The sequence below is a fragment of the Pseudophryne corroboree genome, chromosome 12 (assembly GCF_028390025.1).
Source record: "Pseudophryne corroboree isolate aPseCor3 chromosome 12, aPseCor3.hap2, whole genome shotgun sequence".
NCBI classification, from domain to species: domain Eukaryota; kingdom Metazoa; phylum Chordata; class Amphibia; order Anura; family Myobatrachidae; genus Pseudophryne; species Pseudophryne corroboree.
Genome location: NC_086455.1, coordinates 71,508,520 through 71,522,149, shown reverse-complemented (window position 1 = coordinate 71,522,149; position 13,630 = coordinate 71,508,520). Strand labels below are relative to the sequence as shown.

Below are 13,630 nucleotides of genomic sequence, written 5' to 3'. Positions count from 1 at the left end.
CCATATAGCCCTGGGGGTTATATGTGATGTATTTTCGCCAGCAAAGGTGTTTCTATTGCTGCTCAGGGCGCCCCCCCCCAGCGCCCTGCACCCTCAGTGACCGGAGTGTGAAGTGTGCCTGAGGAGCAATGGCGCACAGCTGCAGTGCTGTGCGCTACCTTGGTGAAGACTGATGTCTTCTGCCGACGATTTTCCGGACCTCTTCTTGCTTCTGGCTCTGTAAGGGGGCCGGCGGCGCGGCTCTGGGACCGGACTCCGAGGCTGGGCCTGTGTTCGGTCCCTTTGGAGCTAATGGTGTCCAGTAGCCAAGAAGCCCAAGCTGGCTGCAAGCAGGCAGGTTCGCTTCTTCTCCCCTTAGTCCCTCGATGCAGTGAGCCTGTTGCCAGCAGGTCTCACTGAAAATAAAAAACCTAAAACTAAACTTTTACTAAGAAACTCAGGAGAGCCTCCTAGAATGCACCCTTCTCGGCCGGGCACAAAAATCTAACTGAGGCTTGGAGGAGGGTCATAGGGGGAGGAGCCAGTGCACACCAGGTAGTCCTAAAGCTTTACTTTTGTGCCCAGTCTCCTGCGGAGCCGCTATTCCCCATGGTCCTTACGGAGTTCCCAGCATCCACTAGGACGTCAGAGAAAAATAGGTTATCTGCACCTTCCTTATGATGTCCCCAAAATGATTATTTTACAAAAAAAATTAAGAACATCACTTATACCTGAAAAATAACAGAGCTACAGCTTCCGTACCGAAGATAGTCTAAAGTCCACTTGTGTAGTGCTGGCCAGTGGTTAAAGGCGTTGCGTATTACACAGGGTCTATTTGGACACAACCAATCCCGATGAAACTGGAGAGGAGATAGAGGATTTTCTAGGTAAGGAACTGCATGTGTTCCCTGGAGTTCTAGGGAGAGAAGAGGGCAACAGTCAGAAAATAAAGCAATACAAGTAAATTAAGCATATGTATCTGGTTATTTTAAGAATAACTGTGTGTGTGTGTGTGGGGGGCGAGTCGCACAATGACTTTCAGGATTTTGTTGCCACTCTAAATGTCGATATCTAGTGGTTTATTACATTGAATACATTTGTATATTTAAATTTGTGTATACACAATTGATCCAATTTTTTTTCTATACAGTATATATCTAGTCACTTTAACGCACAGCAGCTTTTATTAAAGAATATCATTTAGTTTTCAGTTTTTTTATGTAACTAGCTTTTGCCCGTGGCTTCGCCCACGTACGTGTCTGTTATTTCTCTGTGGAAGTAGTTTTATAAAGTTAGTAGTGACGCCTAATATTATGATGTATATCTTATATTGTGCACACTGATCACAAAATTTCTCTGGAAACAATATTTGCAGGTTTTCCTTCTGGGATTATTGCAAAAATATGCTCAGGACTGCTAACTAGTGAGCAAGCCATTTAAGCTGCCCATGCCTTGCTAGTGATTGCCCCTTTAAATTTTTTTTAAAAAAAGTCTGAGTTCAGCCGCCGAACTGGGGCAGCATTACATCCTGCCCAAAGTCTTAAAAGACTCCATCCCTGTTGCTAGGGGGATACAGCATACAGATGTTACCAACACTGCAATACTCAATGTCACAAAAGGTATACATTCTGAGGTATGCAGGCCTACTTTCTATCTCAATCCAACACACAATGGGTGTGGTTCATAGGCTCGACCACACTTAGGTCGACAGGGTCTAGGTCTACCACTATTGGTTGACAGTGACTACAGTAAATGGACACCTGCAATAGGTCGACATGAACAAGGTCAACATTACATAAGGTCGACATGAGTTTTTTGGTGTCGTTTTCTTCGTAGAGTGACCGGGAACCCCAATTAGTGCACAGTGTCCTCTCGCACGGCTCGCCATGCTTCGGGTAATGTTACCGTTCCCAAAGTCCACGTGGATCGTAAAATCTGGAAAAAAATTCGGAAAAACACATCGACCTAATGCATGTCGACCAACAGTGGTCGACCTAAGCGTGGTAGACCTAGAGACCGGATACCCAAACAATACAACAGGGGGTAGTTCCGCCCTGTTGTTTTCACTCAATCAAGTTAAGTGCATGTGTCCTGCATGTCCAAAGCATGATCACCTTTAACATTTTTCCTGGTGCGGAGTGATCACTCCTCTGTGCCTTAGCTCACCTGGGGTGTTAGGAACAGCCCAGGTGGTGGATTGTCTAGAGTAGAAAAAAAAGTTCCTCCAAAACGATCTTCCAGGAATCTACTAAGGGTCCAAGTCTGCCACCTCCACTGTGATTCCAAACTCCAGAGATGGGCAAACAGGGTCGCCAGACAGTCTCCTGTCCGCCGAGTGGGGGTTCTTTGGGGCTCCATGAAACCATTTACCTGGATAGGTTGCCCACCTTTCCACCGCCTTTCCATGCTACTTTCATGGGGAGGCTGTAACAGAAGGAATCCCAGCAGCAGTCTCTCACAAAGAGCTCCGGATTATCCCTAGACCACCCAGGATGCAAATAAATAGCATTTTGGTTAGCTACCGGTAAATACTTTTCTCGTAGTCCGTAGAGGATGCTGGGGTCCATATTAGTACCATGGGGTATAGACGGGTCCACCAGGAGCCATTGGCACTTTAAGAGTTTGAGAGTGTGGGCTGGCTCCTCCCTCTATGCCCCTCCTACCAGACTCAGTCTGGAGACGGACATCTTCGAGAGAAGAAGGATTTTACACAGATAGTGGCGAGATTCATACCAGCTCACGCATACAAGGTACATCAAGCTAGCTTAGCTTGAAAACTCAGCAAATTGCTGAGAACATTACTTAACAAGTAAACAACGCAGTACTTAACTAAAAACAAAGTTGTATTGAACCAGATAACAATTGCAGGAAAACAAAGCGCTGGGCGGGCGGGCGCCCAGCATCCTCTACGGGCTACAAGAAAAGGATTTACCGGTAGGTAACCAAAATCCTATTTTCTCTTATGTCCTTAGAGGATGCTGGGGTCCACATTAGTACCATGGGGATGTACCAAAGCTCCCAGAATGGGAGGGAGAGCGCGGAGGCTCCTGCAGAACTGATTGGCCTCTCATGATCTGAAGTTCAGTCAAAGTATCGAACTTGTAGAACTTTGCAAACGTGTTCGACCCAGACCAAGTTGCTGCTCGGCAAAGTTGTAATGCCGAGACACCCAGGGCAGCCGCCCGGGAAGACCCAAACTTACGAGTAGAGTGGGCCTTGACAGACGTAGGACACGGCAAGCCTGCTGGATAGTGAACCTGATCCAGCGAGATATCGTATGCTTAGAAGCAGGACACCCAATTTTCTTGGGATCATACAGGACAAACAGAGTCCGATTTCCTGTGACGAGCAGTCCTTTTCACATAAATTTTCAGAGCCCTTACAACAGCCAAGGACTTTGATGAAATTGAGGAGTCAGTAGCCACTGGCACCACAATAGGTTGGTTGATATGAAATGCCGACACAACCTTCGGAAGAAACTGCCGACATGTCCGGAGCTCAGCTCTATCTTCGTGGAAGATCAAGTATGGGCTTTTACACGATAAAGCCCCCAACTCCGACACACGTCTAGCAGAAGTTAAAGCCAACAAAGTGACAGCTTTCCACGTAAGAAATTTGACTTCAACCTCCTGTAGAGGCTCGATCCAGTCCAATTGGAGGAACTGCAACACCACGTTAAGGTCCCAAGGCGCTGTAGGCGGTACAAAGGGAGGTTGGCTGTGCAGAACTCCCTTCAAAAAGGTCAACCTCAGGGAGGGCAGCCAATTGTTTTTGGAAGAAAATGGATAGGGCCGAAATCTCTACCTTCACAGATCCCAACCAGCGTGTAATAGAAGAAACCGTCCCAGTTGAAACTCCACCGCAGGAAATTTCTTGGACTCACACCAAGATACATATTTTTTCCAAATTCGATGGTAATGTTTAGACGTTACTCCTTTCCTAGCCTGTATAAGGGTAGGAATAACCTTGTTCAGAATGCCCTTCCGAGCTAGTATCAGGTGTTCAACCTTCATGCCGTCAAACGTAGCCGCAGTAAGTCTTGATAGGCCAACGGCTCTTGCTGCAGCAGATCCTCCCGAAGAGGAAGAGGCCTCGGCTCTTCTTGCAGTAGATCCGCGTACCAAGCCCTTCTTGGCCAGTCTGGAGCAATGAGGATCCCTTGAACCTTTGTTCTCCTTATGAGCTTTAGAACTCTTGGGATGAGTGGAAGTGGAGGAAACACGTACACCAACTGGAACACCCACGGAGTCACTAGGGCGTTCACCGCCACTGCTTGCGGGTCCCTCGACCTTGAACAATACAGCCGAAGCTTCTTGTTGAGACGAGAGGCCATCATGTCGATCTGGGGTACGCCCCAAAGATCTGTTACCTCCTTGAACACCACCGGATGGAGAGCCCACTCCCCTGGATGGAGATCGTGTCTGCTAAGGAAGTCCGCTTCCCAGTTGTCTACTCCCGGAATGAAGATTGCTGACAGCGCCAACGCGTGCTTTTCTGCCCAGAGGATGATTCTTGTTACCTCTGCCATCGCAGCTCTGCTCTTCATTCCGCGGTTTATGTAAGCCACTGTTGTTACGTAGTCCGACTGCACTTGGATGGCCCGATTTCTCAGAAGAGGGGCCGCCAGAAGAAAGCTGTTGTAGACTGCTCTTAGTTCCAGGATGTTGATGGGCAGGCCGGCTTCCAGGCTTGACCACCGTCCTTGGAAGGTTACTTCTTGAGTGACTGCTCCCCAGCCCCGGAGGCTCGCATCCGTTGTTAGCAGGACCCAGTCCTGAATCCCGAACCTGCGGCCCTCCAGAAGGTGAGGCAATTGGAGCCACCAGAGGAGAAAAATTCTTGCCCTTGGCGACAGACGAATTCTCGGATGCATGTGGGAGGTGAGATCCCGACCACTTGTCCCCAGGAGATCCAGTTGGAAGGGCCGAGCATGGAACCTCCCATACTGGAGAGCCTCGTAGGAGGCAACCATCTTTCCCAATAGGCGAATGCATTGATGAACCGACACCCGGGGTGGCTTCAAGACGTCCCGTACCATGGATTGGATCACCAACGCCTTGTCCCGTGGAAGAAACACCCACTGTACTTCCGTATCCAGGATCATTCCCAGAAATGACAATCTCTGGATAGGTTACAAATGTGACTTTGGAAAATTCAGAATCCAACCGTGACTCTGGAGCAGTCGCGTTGTGAGAACAATGGACTGCAGCAGCTTCTCCTTGGACGATGCCTTTATCAGGAGATCGTCCAGATAAGGAATGATGGGGTAATTCCAAGATGATCGCAGCAGGAAATTTTTTAGCAGTTGGGCAAAACAATGTGCACTGCAGGGAAGGCAGATATAACATGTGCAGAGAGATAGATTTGGGTGGGTTATTTTATTTCTGTGCAGGGTAAATACTGGCTGCTTTATTTTTACACTGCAAATTAGATTGCAGATTGAACACACCACACCCAAATCTAACTCTCTCTGCACATGTTATATCTGCCTCCCCTGCAGTGCACATGGTTTTGCACAACTGCTAAAAAAAATCCTGCTGCGATCAACTTGGAATTACCCCCGATGTTCACACCCTGCATGCGGAGTAGTATCATCATTTCCGCCATCACCTTGGTAAACACCCTTGGTGCTGTGGAGAGGCCGAATGGCAGGGCCTGGAACTGAAAATGACAGTCCAGGAGTGCAAAGCGGAGATAAGCCTGATGCGGCAGCCAGATCGGAATGTGGAGGTACGCATCCTTGATATCCAGTGATACCAGGAATTCCCCCTCTTCCAGACCTGATATCACCGCCCTGAGAGACTCCATCTTGAACTTGAACTCCTTTAGAAAAGGGTTAAAATGATTTTAGGTTCAGAATGGGCCTGACCGAACCATCCGGTTTCGGTACCACGAAAAGGTTTGAATAGTATCCTTTGTTCTGCATGTGAGGTGGCACCGGCACAATGACCTGTGCCTCCACCATCTTTTGGACAGCTTCCTGAAGCACTGTGCTGTCCTCCAACAGAGTTGGTAAGCCCGACTTGAAAAAACGATGAGGAGGGAGACTTTGAAATTCCAGCCTGTATAACTGAGACACAATATCTACTACCCAGGGATCCAGGCCGGATGATACCCAGACATGACTGAACTGTCTGAGTCTCGCTCCCACAGGCCCCACTTCCGGGGCGTGCAGTCCACCGTCATGCGGAGGACTTTAGGGTACTTGTAGCAGGCTTTTGAACCTGGGAACCTGCAGCGGCAGGTTTCTTGACTTATCCTTACCTCCCCTAAAGAAGGTATTGGAAGATCTGGCCTTTCTAGGCTTGTTAGGCCGAAAGCACTGCTGCGCAGCTGAGGAGAAGGATTTCTTCAGAGCCGGTGCTGCTGAGGGAAGAAACGGAGACTTACCTGCTGTAGCGGTGGATATCCACGCGTCTAGAGCTTCCCCAAAGAGAGCCTGACCTGTATAGGGTAGCGACTCCACACTTCTTCTGGATTCCACATCGGCCGACCACTGGCGGAGCCACAGTCCCCCGACGAGCTGAAACAGACATGGAAGAAATTCCCGCAGCCATGGAACCCAGGTCTTTCATGGATTCTACCATAAAACCTGCAGAATCATGAATGTTGCGTAAATACAATGCAACATCGTCCCCTATCCATAGTATCCAAATCCTCAATTAAGGTAGCCGACCACTTCACTATTGCCTTTGCAATCCATGCACTAGCAATAGTAGGACGTAATATGGCCCCTGAAGCAGTGTACATTGATTTCAGTGTGTTATCAATTTTTCTATCTGCCGGCTCCTTTAAGCCGGTAGATCCCGGAACAGGTAAAACCACCTTTTTTTGAGAGTCTGGACACACTTTTTCCTATCCTCCTCAGGGAAAGGAAAAGCCACCAGAATCCTCTTAGGGATCTGAAACTTCTTTTCAGTGTTTACCCATGCTTTTTCAAAAAAAGCATTCAGCTCTTTTGACGCAGGGAAGGTTACCGAGGCTTTCTTATTTTCAGTGAAAAAAGCCTCAACCTGCTCAGGTGTAGTATCATTAACATTTAACATGTCTCTGACAGCCTCTATCAATAACTGCACCCCCCTTGCAAGAGATGCAGACCCCCGCAACACATCCCCATCACCGTCTGTAGTGTCAGAATCGGTATCCGTGTCGTCTTGTGTGACATGCACAAGCGCACGTTTATGGGGGTATATAGCGGGAAATCCTGAGGTACCAGACACAGGCCACACTGCCATAGAGCTCTGGGTTGCAGATTCATTACTAGCAACCCTGTCAGAAATCTGAGAAATTCAAGTTTTGATAGAGGAAAACCACTCTGGTTCCTTTGCTGGTATCTGTGCTAAACCAGTGCTAGCCTGATTACATGGAATGGGATCATCCTGGGAGGATAAATCCTCAGCAGCATATGACACAGTGTCCCTAGACGGGTGGTCTTCAGGTTGCCGACTGTCGGGATCCCGGCGCACAGTATACCGGCGACGGAATCCCGACAGCCGGCATACCGACAGATTTTCTCCCTCATGGGGGGTCCACGACCCCCCTGGAGGGAGAATAAATAGCGTGGCGCTCGTAGCGCAGCGAGCCCGCAAGGGGCTCATTTGCGCTCGTCATGCTGTCGGTATGCCGGCGGTCGGGCTCCCGGCGCAGGTATGCTGGTCGCCGGCATACCATACTACACCCCCTTGGACATAGCTAAAGGAGATCACCAAACACTCCACACACACACACACACATGGGGGCAGACAGAGTTCCCCCCCCCAAGAATGGCAAGATGAGAGACAGAGATTGGGGCCAACCCACACACAGCGCTTTGTAACCAGGAGAAAACCCCTTGTCAGCGCTGACTGTGCTCCTTTATGTACAGTAAGCTGGAGTTGCTGTGGAGGGACCTGAGTCTTCCTCACAGTGCTTGCATGCAGGAAATGGCGCTGGAACGCTGCTGGGTCCGCTCTGAGACGCTTCGCCCCCTTAATGGCGCTGTCTTCCTGCTCTTCAGGTGATTATACTGGCCTGATGAAAGTTGCTGGCTGAGATCCCTGGACCCCGACAGGCTTGCTGACCAGTGTGTGGGGTCGGCGCTGGCCCAGGGCGCCCCTCACAGCGCCGCACTATGGGCCTCTGGTACCAATCCCGGGAGCGCGGTTAATACTGCGCTCCCAACCCCGTTGCCGCCATCTTCACACTGGCCCCCCCCTTGCCAGGGGGGGTCGGTGACTAACTCACCACTTTTTTCAGCTCTGTAAGGGGTCAGCGGCATGCTACTGGGGCGAGCGGTTCCCCTGTGGCGGAGACCGATCAGACCACTCTGGAACTTAGTGTCCAGTCAGCGGCTCAGACCCCGCAGGGCGGACACTGCTCCCCCCCTTAGTCCCACGCTGCGGGCAGGCTGTTGCCAACAGCCTCCTGTAACATAAAAAAACTCTAAAATAAAACTTTACTAGAAAAGCTCAGGAGAGCTCCCCTAGCTGTGACCGACTCCTCCGGGCACATTTTCTAAACTGAGTCTGGTAGGAGGGGCATAAAGGGAGGAGCCAGCCCACACGCTCAAACTCTTAAAGTGCCAATGGCTCCCGGTGGACCAGTCTATGCCCCATGGTACTAATGTGGACCTCAGCATCCTCTAGGACGTAAGAGAAAATAAGTTAAACTAGTATGATACATAATAAATTATTAATTACCAGTTATATAGCGCACACATTCTGCAGCGCTTTACAGAGAATATTTGTCTATTCACATCAGTCCCTGCCCCAGTGGAGCTTACATTCTTCCCTATCCCATGTACACTCAATCACTCACACACATTCATGTTAGGGTTAATTTTCACTGGGAGCCAATTAACCTACTGGTATATTTTTGGATTCTGGGTGGAAACCCACAGAAGCACGGGGAGAATATACAAACTCCACACAGTTAGGGCCATGGTGGGAATTAAACCCACAACCTCAGTGCTGAGGAATTTATGCCAACCATTACAAATTAACCAACGGTATATTTATTTCGCTTACTACAATAAACCATAACGCCTACAAAAACACTGTTGCGCATGAGGCAGTTTATGACCGAACCTGCACTCACCTCTAACCTCCTCAGCAAAGTCCGACAGACATTTCCTCACCATGCTAACAGCGGACGCCGCCATCTTTATGGTGGATCCTGTTTCCTTGACTGCATAAGACGCCCTAAAAGGCGACACTAAACCAGCACCTGCGCTGTGTGAGTACAATATCATGCGTCAGAGAGACCACAGCGCCACCTGCTGGAATTCACTGCACTCACAGTCGTCGGTAGCAGCCTGTCCTTGGTGTAGCAGCAGCTGCTGAGGGTCGATGGTGTTTGCTGTATCTTCTCTTTCTAATGGCCGAACGTTGTTTGTTTTCTGACCTGTAAAGTTACTGTAACCTGTCCCTCGTTCCTTCCTGTCCGTATGGTTGTCTGAGAAAAGTGAAAGTCGTTAGCAGTACCACTAATGTATATTTTTGTACTGCGTCCCCTCCCATCCTATACTTGTCTTCTAACCTTAGTGTGTTTAAAATGTGACCCTACAGACAATGGTGACCTTATGAACTCCGTTTATGCAGCATACAACTACCTAGGATTATTATTATTTATATAAACTAACTAATGTAGGATTTTTCTGTTGAATTTTTTTCAAAAACAGTTGTCACAAGTCCCACAAAATGAAATCCCCAAAACACTGTTGCAGCTACATAATCCAATCCACTAAACCAGGGGCATCCAAACTACATTCTGCGGGCTAAATGCATATCCAATTACCTGCGGGCATACACCGGGGTTATATTGTTTCTGTGCAGGGTAAATACTGGCTGCTTTATTTTTACACTGCAAATTAGATTGCAGATTGAACACACCACACCCAAATCTAACTCTCTCTGCACATGTTAAATCTGCCTCCCCTGCAGTGCACATGGTTTTGCCCAACTGCTAACAAAATTCCTGCTGCGATCAACTTGGAATTACCCCCTGAGTTCGGGGCGAGAGGCGACTGAGGATTGGAAGAGGGTTGTGTTACACTGCTTCCCAGATTGTGGGTAGAGACTCGGGTGTTGGGCTTGGTCCTCTTCCCGTGGCAATCTGTATCCTGCCATCCTCAATATTTTCTGAACCTCAGCTGTACATTCAACATGACTCCAAGCTTCTGTGTGTACTCTTCAGCAGCCTGATCTGAGGTACACACTTGTACGTTTTACTAGAGATGTGCGGTTCGGTACGCCAAATATTTGAATTCACCTGACTCTTGTGAAACCAAACCAAAACCCGGTTAAGATCTTTCCACAGTTTGGAATTTGGATTTTAAATCAGAATTTTGGGTTTTGGATTGCAAAAATTACATGATTTTCGTTTTTATTGATTTTCAGCAATGATTATAAATTTGATTTATTTTTCTTTTTTCCAACCAAACTAAAACACTTGAGGGCGGTTTTGCCAAAACAAAAATATGGGGTCTGCGCACATCTCTAGTATTTACATGTGTTATTGCGTATTTCACAAATTGGGCACACTGCTGTCTGGCATATTTCTGAATTGGGGACACGGGTGTATGGCAAATGAATTGTGGTACAGATCTGTTTCATACTATGAATATTTGGCACTGATATGTGGCATGTTATGAATTGTGGGCGCTGATATGTGGCATATTATTATTTGTGGCCGCTGATACGTGGGATATTATTGTGTGCGCTATGTGGCATATTATTTGTGGGCACAGACTGTGGCATATTATGATTTGTGGGCACTGATTTTGGGCATATTAACTATTGGCACAGACGTGGCATATTATGAAATGGAGACACAACTGTGTTTCATATTATGAATTGTGGGCATAGATGTGTAGCTTATTGTGGGCACTGCACTAAGGCATATTATGAATTTGGGTCATTGGTATGTGGCATGTTATTAATTGGGGGCACCGCTCAGAGCGGGGCTGATTAAGGCTTGTGCGAGCCCCAGGGCAACTAATTTTTGGAAGCCACTGAGAGGAGGCGGGGAAATGCATTAAGATTTTTATTAATGATTTGCATACTTCTGCTGGAAGATTTACTTGAGTTTTGGAAAAATAGAACTTCTGCATCGTGGTACTCTGGGGAAGGCTGCAACAAAAGGATAAGCACCAGCCGCCGAGAGGCGCATGCATTACTAGTATTGGAAACTAGATCCGGCGGGAGCCATCTCGGGACATTATTATGCAAATGATCTAGCTACACATTTGTCTGGCCAGGCACAGAGATCAATTGGATTAGCTTCTTGAGAGATGTGTTTATATGGGGATAAAATTCAGAGGAGTTAAAAACGACTGATTTGATTATTGCTTCTGCATTATCTGAACTGCGATTGTTTTCTGAAATTTCCCCTCTAGGAATTAACATCACTGCCACTCTAATATCTATATGAAGAATTACTTGTGACTTTTGGCTTCTGTTTCTTTTTTTACTTTGCTACATTCTGTCTACTTACTGCTAGCTCTGCTAAAGAACTGTTACTTATAATAACACACTTGCTTCACAAATCTCCTATACTAGGTGCTTCATCGCGCCCTACGGGTGCGCTTCACACCGTAACAAGGGGCTATGCCCTCTTAACCTCTGCACGCCTTTCTGGGTTCAATATTTGTATTATATGGAGTATTACCTGCGTTCCTAGTTTTGTTAGTGGTTAAATATTGCACGACGAAAGGGTGTACAATGGTGAAGGGGGGGTAGCCCCTTGCGACGGCATGATCAGCGCCTGCTGGGCACGATGTACAGAATGTATCAGGTGCGGGGTGGGACCGCGGATGGCGGAGGGTGTCTGTAGATGCTGCGGGTGGAGGGGGGCGGATGCGGGAGCATGCGTGGATGGGAGAGGGGTGGGAGGTGCTACAGGTGGGGGAGGAGCTGGGGAGTGGGGGCCGCAGATGGGGGAGGGGGTCCGGAGGTGCTGCGGGTGGTGGAGGGGAGGGGGTGCTGCGGGTGGGGGAGGGGCAGGTGCGGGGCTGTTGCAGATGGGGAAGGGGTTCCGAAGGCGCTGCCTGTGGGGAAGGGGCAGGTTGCGGGGGTGCCGCGGGTGGGGTAGGGGGTGCGGAGGTGCCGTGTGGAAGGGGCAGGTGCAGTGGATGGGGGAGGGATCCGAAGGTGCCGCGGGTGGTGGAAGCGCAGCGGGTGGGGTAGGGGCGGTTGTGGGAGGTGCCGCGGATGATGTCTGGAGGTGCCACAGAAGGGGCGGGGGAGGGGCAGGTGCGGTGGATGGGGTCCGGAGGTGGAGGAGGGGCGGGTGCCGCAGGTGGTGTAGGGGGTCAGGAGGCGCTGGGGGAGGGGCGGTTGCCATGGATAGGGGAGAGTGTCTGTAGATGCTACGGGTGGAGGGGGGCAGCTGCAGGAGGTGCGCGGATGGGGTTCGGAGGTGCTGCGGGTGGTGGAGGGTAGGGGGTGCTGCGGGTGGGGGAGGGGCAGGTGCGGGGCTGTTGCAGATGGGGGAGGGTTTCCGAAGGCGCTGCAGGTGGGGAAGGGGCAGGTTGCGGGGGTGCCGCGGGTGGGGTAAGGGGTCCGGAGGTGCTGCGGGTGGTGGAGGGGCAGGTGTGGTTGTGGGGGGTGCCGCGGATGGCAGTGATGTGCGGTGGGGTGAGGCAGAGCCTTTCCTGTCATACTAACGTTTGTGCCAGAGTTTTGACTGCGTAAAGTATATGAAAAATACAAAAAATATGTTTGAAATATCTTCTTTGCATTATTCTAATAATTTTTATAGCCAAAACTCTGGAGTAAAAAGTCTATGGCAGGTGAGGCAGTGCCTCACCTGGCTAACTTTTCCGCACATCTCTGATCAAATCTCACCAAATTTCCAGGAGTTTATACTGCTGCACCTGTGTATAATGCCCAGATGTACGTTTTGACTCATATATTGCATGTAAATCTGGCTCTGGTGCTAGTCAGTGCCTCCTGAGCTATTTAGCTCACCGCACGTCCCTGGCGGATGGGGTCTGGGGTCGCTGCGGGTGGGGGGGGGTGCCGTGGGGGGGTGGGGGGGATGGTTGCGGGGGTTGCCGCAGATGGTGGACGAGGGGCGGGTGCGGGGTTGCTACGGGTGGGGGTGCCGTGTGTGGGGGTGGGGCGGGTTCAGTGGTGCGGTGGATGGCGGAGGGGTTCCGGAGGCACCGCGAGTGAGGGATGGGAGGGTGCAGTGGATGGGGGCACTGCGGGTGGGGGTGGGGCGGCTGCGGGGGTGCTGCAGTTGGGGTAGGAGTGGGTATGGATGGGGGATGGTGTCCGGAGGCGCTGTGGGTGGGGTAGGGGTTCAGGAGGTGGGGGAGGGGCGGGCGCAGAGGTGCCACGGGTGGGGGAGGGGCGGGTGCAGGGGTGCCGCAGGTAGGGGAGGGGGTGCTTGTGGGTGGGGGATGGACGGGTGTGGGTGGGGGTGCCGTGGTTGGGGGAGGGCAGGTGTGGGGGTGCCACGGTTGGGGGTGGGGAGTACCATGGGTGGGGGAGGGGCAGGTGCAGGGGTGCCGCTGGTGGGGGAGCAGCGAGTGTAGGTGTGCCCCTGGCTGGGGGAGGGGCAGGCGGGGGGGTGCCTGCGGGTGGGGGAGGGGCAGGTTTGGATGTGCCTGCAGGTGGGGGAGGGGCAGGTTTGGGTGTGCCTGCGGGGGTGCGGATGGAGGGGTGCC

General features: G+C 50.4%; 1 protein-coding gene across 1 annotated transcript in view; it reads right to left on the bottom strand.

The window, feature by feature from the left end:
• Nucleotides 1-9,206, bottom strand: part of JMJD7 (jumonji domain containing 7) — a 114,441-nt gene extending 105,235 nt beyond the window's left edge. The window contains exons 1-2 of the mRNA XM_063947633.1: nucleotides 9,055-9,206; nucleotides 742-895 (exon numbers count right to left, since the gene is read on the bottom strand). Coding sequence (XP_063803703.1) covers nucleotides 742-895; nucleotides 9,055-9,118 — 218 coding nt within the window. The 5' untranslated portion in view covers nucleotides 9,119-9,206. The remainder of the gene's footprint in view (nucleotides 1-741; nucleotides 896-9,054) is intronic.
• Between the last annotated feature and the right edge of the window lie 4,424 nt (nucleotides 9,207-13,630).